Here is a 15897-nt window from a genome sequence, read left to right on the forward strand (position 1 = left end):
CTTTCGTACACTACAGCAATAATATATCAAGTGACTATGATAAGGGATCAATCATGTATCATGACAATGTGTCAACACACGCGCTTGATACCTAAACATGTTGATTTTTGGAGAAGAGTTCCATCTTTTAACTGTTCTTGCGTTTATAGAGGTCTGTTAAAATGTACCTACATGACAATAAAACTATTCAACAGCTACAAGTAATAAATAAAAGTAAATACAAACTAAAACTTAATACTGCTGCTCAGCTGGTGCTGTTTTTAATTAAGTACCTAACGGTAACTTTGCACGTAGCGCGATGGCAAGTTTTTACAAAATTGGTAACTATATATCTATATAACTATAATCTACTTTGGCGTCAGCATCTGTACATACAGCTGCAATTATCATTGTCAAGACGGCCTCTAGACACTTTATGCGCAAACAAGCGGTTTCTGTGAGTAGGTAACATTTGGCTCTGCCGCAAGACACATCGTCCGGTAAGTTCCGAATATTTCCGTAAACCTTCAAGCTTTTCCTCAGATGGTTGTGACTTGTGAGAACGATTGATTTCTTTGCAACAAATCGAACTTTAGGCATCCAAAGGCTGTTTTATGATAGCGAAAAGGTACTCACCCCGCTAAGTTTGCTGTATGTAGGTACTAATATGATGGCGTATTTTATATGGCATGCTTTTTTATACTACAGGAGATACCTATTCAGCTTAGGCACCTCTTTGTCAAACTTATGGTGGGTAATGCTAATCTTTGATGTCAGCAGTGTACGCACAGACTTCGATCGTGTCTTTACATTTTTATTAGCGCGGAATACTTAGGTACTCCCTGATGGTTGTGGGTGGACCGAGGTATTCAGCCCAAATAAAATTAGACCGGACTACAATCACCATCACACTTAACTGAACTGTGATTTTGTGCATATGAACCTAGAATTCTGACAAGCCCATCTTTCCCACTAGGCTCTTTCCCTCTGGTCGGGAACTTCGTGAAGCTGAAGGCTGAAGTTAGATTAGCGTATCTCCATTGAGCGAGCCGCAATGCACGATTTTGTTCATCACAGGACTACATCACACCTAAAATGGCTGCCTAGCAAGGCAGCTCGCTCAATGGGGTCGCTATTTGTTATCGTGTCGGGTTTAGTAGTATGGTGGGCTGCAGAGGCACGCATTGCGCAGAGCCTTCTTCAGCCACGGCAGGAACTTGAGCACTCGTGTGTACACGCCAGGGTAGCCAACGCGAGCGCAGCCGCGACCCCACGAAACCACGCCTGAAGAGAAAAAGGATCTTCAGTTCAATTGTTATGCTAGGAAGCTGTAGTGGCTACTGGCTATAGAGTCCTTTGAAGGAAAAATATCAAAAATTGACACGCAGTTTATTTCCAGTAAAGCTCAACTTACTAACTTACTACTAAAGGCTCACTTTCATTGGAGGATGAGTCGGTCGATGCAATAGGCACAATAGCACGCTGGGACTCCCAGCATGTGGGATAAAGGCCAATGAAAATCATTGAGCAATAACTCAACTGACATAGGTACATACAACATATGAATATTCTCTGAATGCTGCCTTCGACCGACGAAATTCATCCACGGCTTGCAACGGCATGCTTAACAAAAATAGTTTTTCCGTCAGCATATGAAAACGGTTCCCGCATGCTGCAGGGCTACTACGAAACTCTAAACTCGAAGTTCGTATCGTACCGTCCCTCTCGCTCTCGTATTAAACAGTTTCCGTCAGCATATGAAAACGGTTCCCGCATGCTGCAGGGCTACTACGAAACTCGAAGTTCGTATCGTACCGTCCTCTCTCTCGTATTAAACAGTAAAAGTGTCAGAGGGACCGCACGACACGAACTTCGAGTTTCGTAGTACCCTGCTGGTCTATGGCATGTTACGAATAAAAACCTCCCTCGCTCCGCATGCGGGCCCTAACGACCAATGAAAATGAGCCTTTATATACTGACCGACGACATGGTTGTACGGATGTGAGAGCAGCAGCGGGCCGCCGGAGTCACCGGTGCAGGCGTCCTTGTCGGGAGCGTTGGCACACAGCATGCGCGGCGTCACCTTACGCCGCCCGTAACCTGCGTTCGCGCATTCCTCCTGGTCCCAGATCCTTACCGTCACCTGCGAATACCATGTGAATAAAATAATCTACCTATCTTTGTAGGGACTATGGCCTAAGCCCTAACATTCTGCTGAGGGGAGGTCTGTGGCCTGCAGCGGGACTATACAAGTGATACGGGAGTCGTGAGCAGAACCAACCCAACACAAGACACAAGAAAGAAAGAAAACATTCGTGGCAACATGAGAAGAATGGATAAAAGTTAAAAACAAAGAAAAAAAGTTATGCATGTCACGAAATCATCGCAAATCAACAATCTGCCGGTCTTGTGAACGGCATGGTCTTCCTTTGGGGACCATCTGGTCAATACGTATAAAAAAATACACAGTTGTCTACAAGATTGTCAGATTCTATTGAAATGGACAGTGACGGCGCAGCACCTAAATTTAGCGTGGGCAAGATAAATTTTGCGAGGCCGTATGCTAACACACCACGAATAAGATGACGGATTTTTAAATGAGCAACGAGAAACTTTCCAGGCATGAGGCCTCTTAGACCGCGAGGCTGTGGCATACGCCACTTACGCCTAGCGCTGCCTTTGAAAATAAATATAAATATCACGGGACAATTCACACCAATTGACCTAGTCCCAAGGTAAGCTTAGTAAGCAGCGTACTAAGCAACGGATAAAGATACAGAGATAGATAGATAGATAGATACATACTTAAATACATATTAAACACCCAAGACCCGCGAACAAACATTCGCATTTTTCATACACATATCTGCCCCGACAGAGAATCGAACCCGGGACCTCAAGCTTTGTAGTCAGGTTCTCTAACCACTAGGCCATCTGGTCGTCCGAAAATGGATGTCTATTATGACGGTACAAGCTACAAGTGTACACTTAGATGGTTTAATTGAAATACGCCGCACGTATCGGATTCGGCTTCGCTTTAGGTATGCTAATGTGAGTCAATACCAGAGCGGAGCTCAATAGGAGCACCCTTTGGCATGCTAAGTTTAAACAACCCACTTGCTGAGCAGCCCATCTGGTTGCTCGCCCTCTCTCCGGTAAGCTGTAAAAGCCGCCTGAGGCTAAAAGCAACAGTCCGTCCGAAAAAAAAAAAAAAAAAAAAAAAACAGCGGAGTACCGCGCGAGCATGCGGCATAACTTAGACCGAAATAAATGTTAAGTAATACTGGGCATTGGCATCTATGTACCTTACGGCACTAGACTGGCTGTTTGGAACAAAACGCGCGGCGCATCAATCATCAATATTACTTTGACACAACCCCTGTCACGGACGTCAACAAACTATAGTGAAACTGTTCACAAAACCGCGCTGTCATCATCATCATCCCAGCCTATACACGTCCCACTGCTGGGCACAGGCCTCCTCTCAGAACAAGAGGGCTTGGGCTATAGTTCCCACGCAGGCCCAGTGCGGATTGGGAACTTCGCACGCACCATTGAATCGCTTCGCAAGTTTGTGCAGGTTTCCTCACGATGTTTTTCCTTCACCGCAAAGCTCGTGGTAAATTTCAAATGTAATTCCGCACATGAATTTCGAAAAACTCAGAGGTGCGAGCCGGGGTTCGAACCCACGACCCTCTGCTTGAGAGGCGATACTGGTCAAACCACTAGGCCACCACGGTTTCCACCGCGCTGTGATGTGAACTAATTTTGTGCGCCGTTTTGATGTAAGAAACATGCAGTTTAGTACATATAGATGTCAATGATACTGGGTGACGTTAATGTTGTAATTTTCCATTTAAAGTTTGTACAGGTAATGGTTCACTACCATTGACTTACTTTGTTGGGTGTATCCGTTGGGTATCCCTTTTCTTCAGTACTGCCCCATCCAGACACGATCGCTTCTTCATTGCTAAGCATTCGACTATCACCATCTTCTATAGTGAAAAAAAAAACCTATTAACTTTTGAATTTTTCATGCTCAGTCATGCTGGCTGGAGGATAAAAGTAACGCCTCCTCTAGCCCTTGAATAAGATAGACCGAGATTGCTACACCGCTTTCGCGTGTCTTAAGTAAAAGGCTCCATCATCATTATATGTTAGTGTGGAAATAAATAATTATATACAAGATGTTAATTAAATAACTAAAAACCAGAAAGTACTTAGTTTGCTCAGAATCGAGAGTAGAATCGATTACGCTATTTTTATAATCAGGTTGTGTTTGTGTTTTTAAACCCCTTTTTTATTGTACCTTCTCCCTTCCGTAGGAAGCCCGCGTTGCTCTAATATAAGGCCCGGTCTTAAATTTACGAATACAACATGCGCTAATTTAATGTTTGAGCGAGGTTGCATAATATTAGGTAATTTAATACTGGCCGTTTTACTGTCAGTTTGATTTTCTTCTAAAAACGTCGAAGAAAAACTGACACAGTACAAATTATTTGAGTAGAGTAGAGTTAAAAATCAAGTAGAATTAATGACTTAGCAAAACACACGAATATTTTTGGAAATAATGATAAGGTATTCGAAAATAAATGCAATCAAGTAATTTAAAGCGAAAAAATATTTTTGAGGTGTCTGGGGTTTTCAGGTATTTATTTAACACCTTGATATATATTGCAGTTCGTATCGTACCGTCCCACTCACTCTCGTATTCAAAATATTAGCGGCAGCGGGACGGCAAGATACGAACGAACTCGCTCTACCCCAGGGCCTTGCTTGACTTACACTTTACTACTGCATACAATGGATCATTTATTTAAAACTAGCTGTTGCCCGCGACTCCGTCCGCGTAGTATTCGTTTATCGCTATCCCGCGGGAACTATGCGATTTTCCGGGACACAAACTATCCTATGTCCTTCCCCGGGATTCAAACTATGTATCTGTATACCGAATTTCATCTAAATCGGTTCAGCGGTTTAGACGTGATTGAGTAACAAACATCCAAACATCTTCACAAACTTTCACATTTATAATAAAGTATTATAGGATTTTCACCTATATTGCTAGTTATTATGGGTATGGGTACTCTACTTACCTGGCAAGCAAAGAGGCCGGAATATGCTCTCGGGCACTGGCTCAGTCAACCTTATGATGGCGATGTCATTGTCGTAATTGTAGCTATTGAAGTCAGGATGCTCGGTCACGGTCCGGACGGAGTAGGTTTTGGCCATAGGGTCTGTTATATTGTGCACCCCCACTAGCACCTTCAGGCGAGATACGTCCACACTATAAAAAAAAATTGTTACAATTAATAATAGATAATAAATATCCTGGGGCAATTCATCTCTATCATATATTATTTATTTATGGAAAATTTTGTATTTTCGAATGGGTTTTACGGGATAACCGTAAAAGTAACAAAAAAATTGGAATTGAAATAAACAATACAAAAAGATTACAAAAAAACAATCTTAATTTCTTAATGATTCACGGTCCAACTCACGATTCACGACGGACAGGAGCGGTCCGACTAGTTTCGATCTTATGGGAAGAGATCTTTATCATACGTACACACGGCGCTAACGGCGAAAGGCTTCTTAAGGCGAAGATCGAAACTAGTCGGACCGTTCCTGGATTATACTTAATCGTGAGTTGAACCGTTTCATTAATTTATTTTATTTACCAACTAGTTTACCCGCGGCTTCGGTTAGAGAACCTGACTACGAAGCTTGAGGTCTCGGGTTCGATCCCCGGTCAGGGCAGATATTTGTATGAATAATACGATGTTTTTTTTCGAGTCTTGGATGTTTAATATGTATTTAAGTATGTATTTATATATATAAGTATGTTTATCCGTTGCCTAGTATCCATAGTACAAGATTTGCTTAGTTTGGGACAAGGTCAATTGATGTCAAGTGTCCTATGATACTTATTATTATTACTATCCACACAAAGTATCTATCTCTATTTTTTTTCTTCATATATAACTTAAGCATATGCGTAGATACATACATATTGGCACAAATTTGCTTGAAATATGATTTAATAACCGCATGTCTTGAAATTTCATAGATAATGACAGCCTGTAGTATCTCTACTAGCCAGCGCTACCACCAACAATTTAGAGATGTACAAAGTTGGTAGCTGCGGTTGAACGAAAAAAGTTAAATATGGAGTTGCCGAAAGTCGAAAGATGGAAACCTTTTTATTAGCATTTTAATAGGTAACGGAAACCGTACGGAAACATTTAAATTTTCACTTTCCATTTCTTGACCTCTTTTAGGCTTTGGAATTAAGGGCCGGTTAATAAACGACGCTGTAGGTGTCACTTTATTAGTAACATAAATTTAAGCGTTCAGTTTACGAGGTGATTAAAAAGTAACTACAGTATATCATGTCCTAATATATTTTTTGATATTTGCATGTTTAAGTGTTAATCAGGTTGATTGTTTGAGATTTTTTTATGGTAATGATATCGGAAGTAACCAGAATATAGAGGTAAATACTTCCTTGATAAATTTAAAATTTGACTTTTTTTATGTAGTTTTGGGTTCATAACATGTCCCTCTATTATTTTAGAATAAATGGGACGTCGTTTTTGTTTATTCGGATAAAACTAATAGAGACGGATGACACATATCTGTCACATAAACTGTATCAGTGAATTAACTGAAACAGTGGGTAAATGACAAAAGTACCTATATAACGAAGAAAATAAAGAGATGTCACACGACATATCATAATTACCAACATAGTTAAGCAACCGGATCCTTTACCGGATCCAATAATCCAACAATCTGTGGGTACGTCAAATCGAATGTTTCGAAGAAACACTGAAAAAAGTTTTGGAGGCGAGCAATGTGCGGTCTGAGATCTTTAACTTGTGATCCATTTTGTAAAAAAAAAATCTTTTCACTTCTCATGCTCGTAAAGTTCGTGTTTATGCTGGATGTAGGCGACATAAAATTACTTTTTATGCTCGAGTGCATAAAGTAAAATCTTCGTCTAAGACCAAGGTAATTAAATGGCAACCACGAAACAAAAAAGTTTCTACATATTTTATTAATAATTTTTAGTATATATAAAACTAAAAATCAATCAAATAAATCAAAGTAAATCAATAAAATGAAAAAAAAAAATTATACAATAATGCATGAAAAATAAAAGGTACCTATATAATAATAATAAAAGCGTTTATTTACTCCACCACATTCCAGTAATACAATGGCAAATTTACACATTACAATTGCATTAGATACAAGACTTGTGCGGTGGAGACTGGTGCCTGAACTAGGGGAAACCTGTATGTCAGATCATCAGGCCTCCGAACCCCAGATGTCTGTAGCTACAGAGGTTATGCTATACTTAGGACTTAGGAGAATTATTCATGTGAAGTACCTATACAAGTAAAAAAAATATAGAAAGTGAACAATTGTTTCCACTGTTGCTATTTCATTTCCTCGCAATCTAAGTGAAAAGCAGAGTGTAAAACTCGAGCATTAAACCATTTTCCCATCGACGTCTATCCACCCTCGCCTTATCAGTTCGGGTGGCTATATGAACGTCTTGGGTAAAATGGCTCGCTTTATGCTCTTGTTGAACAATCTACTATTGTTACATATATTCAACCTTGAGCTGGTTCAATGTTCACCACTGTACCTACCGCATGGCTAGGCTATTTAACCCGGGTTTACGGTCCAGTCGCATATCACCACAGCCATTAATCTCTAAGCGAGCATAGAGCACACATTAACATTCAGCGTTAGTCGTTAGCCGAGAGAATCAATTCGCGACACTCCGGTGAAGAACTGGTCTTGACCCCATTCGTATCACCTTGAAAATGAGTGCAAGGAATCCGTATGTCATTACACTACATTTGTATGGAGCTGTAGGTGCTGGAACTCCACGTAGATTTTAGATACTTAGGCACTTAGTAGGTACGTACAGTCACCAGCACCAATATGTGACACAACAAGCGTGCATAAATATCTGATACGACTCTATTTTTAGGGCCGGAAGGATGTGTCAGATATTTTTGCACGCTCGGCTGTGGCAGATATTAATGCTGGTGACTGTACCGTTATCAACTTATTACGTACGGAATGTATGTAATGGCTCTAAGACTTCTACGTGTGTAATCACGTAGGTTTCGTGTTAAAGATGATTGATAATTCTGTAATAGTGTTAATAAAAACTAGGAAGACTCATTTTAGTCGTATACTTAGGCACTTAGAAATGTTGAAACGAATCTGTAGTATTAGAGTAGAGTAGTAGGTACAGTTTATGGGGATCTGCTGCAGACATTGAGTCAATTTTTATCTTACAAAAGAGAGCAATTAGAGCAATTTATAATTTGAAGACGCGTAAATCTTTAAGATCTTTTTCTAAGGAAACAGGTATCTATCCTAACCCTGCCGTCGCTTTATGTTTTTGAAATAATCATGTATGTTAAGAAGAACATATGTTATTTTTCCACTAACGTCGATAAGCCAAAGGCTACTAGAAACACAGGGAAGCTTAAAGTTCCATCTTTCAGACTGGCTAAAACCAAAAAGTCGTTTCTGTGAAATTGCATACGTTTTTATTATAAAATTACAAAAAATATTACAAATGAAACTGATACAAAATTCAGATCTTTTGTCAAGAAGACATTCATTTAATATCTAAGGCGTATTATAAAGTTAATGATTATATAATGGACAGCTAGGGATATTTGGAAATAATTCCGATCCGTATTAGCGATCCCCTCAAATAGCGAACCTACTTTGTTAAAAATAAAGTTGTGTTAAATACTTATGATGTATAGATATCATTTAAGTAATAATATTGTAAATCTGTTTAAAAAATATATACCTCGTTGAGTTTCTTGCCGGATTCTTCTCAACAGAGGTTTTTCCGAACCGGTGGTAGTTTTTTTTTTGACATTCATAAGTGCTTTTTATAGCCTAAATTTAATAAAGATATTTTGGTATCTATACCTGCATTAATATCTATACAGCCATAGCATCAGACATAATATAGTGTATGATGTATATGCATACATTGACGTTATGGTTAGTGGCATATAGGTGTATAGATATTTTTGATATCTTGGTAACGTACATATATTGTTGATCTCGAATGTACTTTGAAACCAACATCATGGCCGACATCATGCTGAGTTGAGACCATTTGGTGACATTTTGTCTCCGTTTCCGTTTATCTCTTAAAAAAAACCTTAAACATCACGTATATATAAATGGCTTTCTTTGTTTCTTTAATATTTGACTCGGTTTACATTATTAATGTAGTCATGGTTGTCGTTACAAATATGGCAGAGAATCTCTTTTTGGGACTTTATCTTTGACTATAGCCCTGTAGGTAGAGTAATTTCTTGACTGCAAAATGCTGTCTCGGTTTTCTGCTGACAAATGCATTAAACAGTGGGCATGAATCGAAAGATGGCAGATGCACGAAGATGACAAAGTGCTTGCGCAACAAGAAAGTGTGCCGGTCCCCGAAGTAGGTCGAAGCCCTACAGGGCACACAACATGTGCATTAATTACCGATTTGTATTGTCATGCTAATATATTTTGACAAGAGATTTGCTAAATTGCGTACAGTGTGCAATGTATAAATGGATCGACATCGATATATTAACAAACTTACAGGTAGAGCCGGTGTTTACACACAGTACAGGTACCCACTGACCACCTCCAATTTGATTTATTTTGATAAACATGTTAGAGAATAGTCTAAAATAATAGACATGTATTAAATCTTAACCTATTGGAAGAAATTATCTTCCTACGTACTCACTGAAAAGTGACTAAACTCTCTTATTCTGTGGAGCGTGAGAGGATTACACTTTAAGAGTGTAACAAAATTTGTTTGATAAAATGTGATTATCAACGCTGACACTTAGGAAATAAGGTCATGTTCATCATCATCATGTCAGCCATCATTACTTACAAGAATCTAAAATACATTGCAAACACAAGATATGGTTGCACAAGATAACAACAATGATCAGCACATTTCGATATTTCTTTAAATTTCTTCTAAGTTATTTGCAAATATCCTGCTGCAGAAAGTAGGCGGCCGTAATAAAAAGTCAATCATGCCGTTAAACTCTTGTAATAAGTGTGTGGAAATAAATGTGACCGTGAAATATCATTCAATGTTGGTTTAAGAGCTATAACGATCATTGCAGCTTAATAAAACGATAATTTACTTATCCCAAAGGTCACTTTTCTGTAGAAACTTTCATATTTGTTATTTAAGTACTTGGTTGATATAAAAATCCGGGAAACAATACGAGTAAGTCCAAGATTCCAGTCGTTTGTGAGTAAGGGTGCTGAAATATTATAGGGTGGGGTGGGGGGGGGGGGGGGAAACTGAGTTTTTTGTTTTTCAGGTTGGGCCACTTCGGCTTCATAAGTAAATGTCTATCGACATAGGGACTCAGATGAAGCCTAATTAACACCCGACATATAGGTGGCGTAATCCTTTACTTTCGGGAACACCGATCACAAAAATAGTTGTGAAGCAGAAAATTTATTTTTTCGTGCGTATTTCAACCAGAATCGACGCCCTGGTACACGTAGTGTTATGTATGTGTTTAGAGATTTTAGTTAGTAGGTACATTATGGTTACTCGGAAATGAAACGGATCCTTTTTGCATCGTAGCCGTAGCCTCTGCAATACATAACCCATTTCTTGAGCAATTAACTTCGTTACAGACTAAAATAAGAAAATAAACGTATGCCTACATGTGCGCGCTACATAGCTCTCGTGACTTGCTCTTTAACTAATTACTCATTAGTTCTGTGTCTGCCGATAAAAAGCGCCCAAATTCGTATTACTTATTCCTCTTTCTAGCAACGCTTTGTGTGAAAAAATTTAAGCCTCATTACAGTGGACTCATTTCGTATACCAGAAACAATAAGCACATGTGCAAATAATAGTGATTTGATGTCGTGTTCACCTCTGGCTCGGATGATTATCGGCTTTCACTGACGCTCCATTGTTTGTTGATGGTCCGAGGCGTCGGAGCGCTTCTAATGAACATTTACTTTAGTGCTTATAAATATTCAAATTAATGACACGGTGCATGTTTAGTTTAGAGTAAGGTAGGGTTGCCGCATGAAAAGTTTATTCGAGATTGTTTTTTTCCGAACATAGAAGGGTCATTATTTGAGCGTTTTCTTTTTATCTTTGTGTGCATATTTTTTTTGACATGTTAGAAGATTCTGTTACAGTTCCCAGGTTATCTAGTAGAAGTACTGGACGTCTACTAAATAATCGAAAATGTCATCAAAATCTACGGCCCATTCATACAAATGTGACCACGAAATTGAGGCGGTTGATTTTTTTATAGATTTTATAATGGCCCCTGAGCGTGAGGTTACCGTGTACGGCACCGCCTAGCCCTCCGATAGATCCGACTTACCTGCTAACACAATGCGCGGCGGTCATGAGATGGTCCCGGGCGAGGACAGTGGCTCCACAGACGAAGCGGTCATCTCTAATAATTCCGGCCAGCCAGGGATACTCGCCGTTCACCACCGACACACCCCCGATGATGCGTCCGCCTCGCACCACCCCGCATGCTGGAACACAGAACCACATGTTGCTTTTACCCACTGCCCGGAAGAGAGTTGTTTTTCGATCGTATGTATTTAGCGTTTCCTCCAGAGATGTACCATTAGCCAAATATATGGTCTACCACCCTAAAGTTGATAATCGTTTGCATGTCATAAAACAATAATGCCAATAGACGTGTCTGTCAACTTGAAAGTTCGACTTTAGCGACATATTCATTTGATAGGAACTTGATTAAAAATTGATAGAACACTTATTTGGCTGATGGTAAGAGGCAGCTGAACTTGTGACTGTTGCCACCAGACATGTGCGAGGTAAGGTAAACGTACGAGTGTCCCAATAGTAGCCATCTTTAATTTTATGTCATGAGCATTAGAGGTGACAGAAGGGTGTCATTTATTAGGAATTAGCGTGTCGACCACTCGGACGTTTACCTTAGCTGAGCGATGCGAGCTTAGATTGTTTGTTTGATCTGACACGTAGAGTAATTAGCATTTTGTATTAACGCAGGAAGTGCAAGACAGTTACACAGTGACGCTTAAAATGTGTTTTTATGTAAAACAGCCCTCCTGAGCTTTCTTGTAAATACTTTAAGCAGGTATTTATGTCACACAGACTCAACCGTCACTGATGGCAAATATGAAGCAAAATTTTTAACTCTATACGACATCAAATTCAAAGCTAATTTACGCGAGTAAGTACACCGTTCTACATACATCGAGTACAACCGTCTCATAAGAAAATCAATAACGCAATAGAGTCTAGACTAGTCTAACATTTCTTGATGGTCAGAACCCGGAATTTTTGCGGCATTTTTGACCTGTCATAGTGACTTCTCACTTATCGACTATGTCGATACACAGTATGTTAAAAAAGAGGAAACCTTTCGACTGCCATAATCTTATAAGTCATAATGTAATGTTTGTCATAATTATTGTTAGTCATAATTTTTTCCCGCTGAAACCGTACATTTTTCATAATTTTTAAATGGTCATCCTGTAGAACTCTATGGGTTAGGTTAGGTTGGTTTTATAAAAATTCAGAGAAAAAAAAGAGTTATGTCAAACATTACATTATGACAAACAATACATTATGACTAACAATTTTCTACCAGTCGATATAGACCCTAAAAAAGATTAGAAGTAGAGGTCACAATAGAGGGTTTTATATTTAAAGAGCGATCTCTTTCAATCAACTTTTGAGCAGTCGAAAATGTGAAATAGACATAAATATTCATTATGCAACGAAAACAATAAATAGTTAACAATTTCTAATTTAATAATTTAATTTCAGACTCAAAGTCTGTTGTAGTGCTAATAAGTGTTCCATTAGGGTCTTTATAAAAGATATTACGATTATTATTTTAGGATAATATCATTATCGATATCATTTAGGTAGAGTCGATAGGTGAGAAGTCACTATGACAGATCAAAGATGCCGCGAAAATTCCGGTCTCTATTGATGGTGCAGCAGAGGAAGGTTTCGCATGAAGACATGTGTGTCGCACAGACCTAGCTATCTTGGACGTATGTTTGCATTTGTTGATGGTAAGCGGAGGAGGGTTTTACATGAAGACATATGTGCTAATCCTGCCGTGAAGCAGCAGTGCTTGCACTGTTGTGTTTCGGCGTGGAGAGTAAGACAGCCGGTGAAATTACTGGCACTTGAGGTATCCCATCTTAGGCTTCTAGGTTGGCAACGCATCTGCAATACCCCTGGTGTTGCAGATGTTTATGGGCAGTGGTGATCTCTTACCATCAGGAGACCCACTTGCTCGTTTTCCATCCAGTCGAATAAAAAAAAATGTGTCGCATAGACCTAGCTCATTCTTGTTCATTTATAAAATACAATAGTAGGTATACCAGACTTTAGCATAAAAAATATTGTTTTTAATTGGTACCTAATGCTTTTTAGTCTGTCCGTCACAGTGCTGTGCCTTTTGAACTTGGAATATGATCATGGTGGAGTTTATTATAGTTTTAAGAATATTATTGTATCTCATAGAAGTGAACTGTATGTTCTTATGGGAATAAATGTCTTTAAACCGAAATAACAAGAATCAATACAAAACAACGTGTTTTTTCGATATTACGGAAACCTTCGTTTTCAAACATATTTGACTGTTTTTGCAAGTTTGCTCTCTGACTCCCAATAACCACCTAAATAACGACCATATGGTGTTATAAGGCAGCATGTCCTGCACAATATCCCAAGATACGTCGAATCAGAACTCATCATACAACTATAAAATGTCGCTGTCCCACTTACTGTCGATGAGTTATTGTAAAGCGAACAATGTCATAATTTACAGTCGAAAAAGTGGGTTAAGTTGCATTACCGATAACGATATTTAAGGTTTGTACTCCTAAAAAGTACCTATCTACTGTCAATATTTACTGTATACTTAGTTGTAGCTATTTATCATAGTGAAAATGAGCGAGAACATAGTATATGACCCTAATTGAAACATCTATGCATTAACTATCTTACTACCTATGTTGGTATGTGGCTTAGTAAAAAAAAATATTATCACTTAATTAGAAATATTTTAGGTTTTAAGGGAATTAAATTAAGGAATTGATTATTTTATTAAATATGAATTATGGATGGGCTAATTACATGATTGTACATAATTTAGTTGTTAACGTACTATTTAGTATTCAATGGTCTCAAAATGTAAGTACTCGTACTTAATAACGGTAGCGGTACTCTCTGAAGATTAGATAGATGTTCAGTTGAAGTCGTTTACCTCACCGTGTTAGTAATTTAGTAAATAGCTCCGAAGATGCGAAGATGAGGAAACCGCAATCAGTACGCGGATGTCATCTGACATATGACACTACTTGACCCTAGATTTCTAAAGTTTTTGGCGAACAATTTCATTAGGTCGCAACCCAGGATTAACATGTGTAAGTGGCTCTCTAAAAGCACTTGCTGACATTAGCATTCGGTGACATAACAATGCAAGCGTGGCTTGTAAATGTTGTTTATAGAAATTAACTTGAATGGAATTGGTGAGCAGTAGGTAGAGTTGTGAAATTTTGTAAACAAACGAAATGGACAAGGACGCGTGAAAATTATAGTTCTTACTTTTTGGTTTTTATAACCACCTTAATCTCTAATTAAAAATATAAAATTCTCGGGTCTAAAATGTTTGTACCCAAACTCCTTCAAAACGGCTTGACCGATTTTTATGAAATTCTTTGCGTATATTCGGTAGGTCTGAGAATAGGATGTAAACTATTTTTCATACTTCTACGCGGACGGAGTCGCGGGCAACAGCTAGTTATAGATACAAGAAGTACTCCAGTTTTGTAATAAGATACTAGGTATATAATTATGTAGGTATTTTGATGGAAATACCGAAAATGTAATGACCGCTTCAAGGGAGTACTTACACTTGTTAAAGGTAGAGCACTCTAGTAGTTTTATAAAAGCAACCTATAGACAAAAATTTTTTTCACAGCTGGATATTATAGTGAATGAATTTCTTATAACTGGCCACTAATAACGTTTTCACACAAGACACTGAAACACGGTACAAATTAGTGAAGATGTTCGGGACACTCACTGCAGGGTTTGCAGGTAGCGGCGGCGGCGGCGGCCGCGGTCAGGACGGCGAAGCAACACAAAGCACGGAGCATGACTGTCGGAGGCTCGGGCCGGTCTGGATGCCAGGAGTGACGCTGGCCCAGCTATTATAGGCCGCCGCCGGCGGCTCTGATAAGCCCAGGGCCAGGGTAAAGCCAAGTTCACGGCAACGCGGCCACGAAGCGAATGACTCGTCGCCGCCGCGACGCACCCCACTGCCGAATGTGCAGCGGTGGTCGCAAGAGACCTTGACAGGAGAAGGTCGGATGTGTTGCAATTGCAATCCATGCGTCGATAACAACTTTTTCCTTGTTAAATAAAACATAATGTCTATACATTACTACGTAAGGCAGGCGGTCGAAATAGAAGAAAAAACAGTCGGAATGCGTTCAGATTAGAATTAACATATTATTAAAGTGTTACGATAGTCTACTACGTCGTAAACATTGCCATTCATCGTGCAATAATTGCCAACCCAGATTATCATAACACACGGATGCATGGTCATAAAATGCGGCCGAAAGAAAGCTTGCATTGACGAAAAGTACACTTCAGTACCATAACAGGAGTTAATTAGGGAGTCGATTTGGTGAAACCTTGGTCTATCTCATTACACGTTCCATAAAAGTTTGCATTTGTTTATTGATTACGTAAGTTTATTCGCAATCGTTTTACTTTCATTCAGATAAAGCAAGAAAGTATCTAAATAATGGGAGAAGGATTTAGGTTGACTGGATAGATAT

General features: G+C 39.0%; 1 protein-coding gene across 1 annotated transcript in view; it reads right to left on the minus strand.

The window, feature by feature from the left end:
• LOC141434426 (clotting factor G beta subunit-like) overlaps window positions 1-15321 on the minus strand; it is a 21171-nt gene extending 5850 nt beyond the window's left edge. Inside the window, exons 1-6 of the mRNA XM_074096844.1 lie at window positions 15135-15321; window positions 11412-11571; window positions 5076-5266; window positions 3877-3974; window positions 1960-2122; window positions 1134-1263 (exon numbers count right to left, since the gene is read on the minus strand). Coding sequence (XP_073952945.1) covers window positions 1134-1263; window positions 1960-2122; window positions 3877-3974; window positions 5076-5266; window positions 11412-11571; window positions 15135-15207 — 815 coding nt within the window. The 5' untranslated portion in view covers window positions 15208-15321. The remainder of the gene's footprint in view (window positions 1-1133; window positions 1264-1959; window positions 2123-3876; window positions 3975-5075; window positions 5267-11411; window positions 11572-15134) is intronic.
• Between the last annotated feature and the right edge of the window lie 576 nt (window positions 15322-15897).

This window comes from Choristoneura fumiferana, chromosome 13 (assembly GCF_025370935.1).
Source record: "Choristoneura fumiferana chromosome 13, NRCan_CFum_1, whole genome shotgun sequence".
NCBI lineage: Eukaryota > Metazoa > Arthropoda > Insecta > Lepidoptera > Tortricidae > Choristoneura > Choristoneura fumiferana.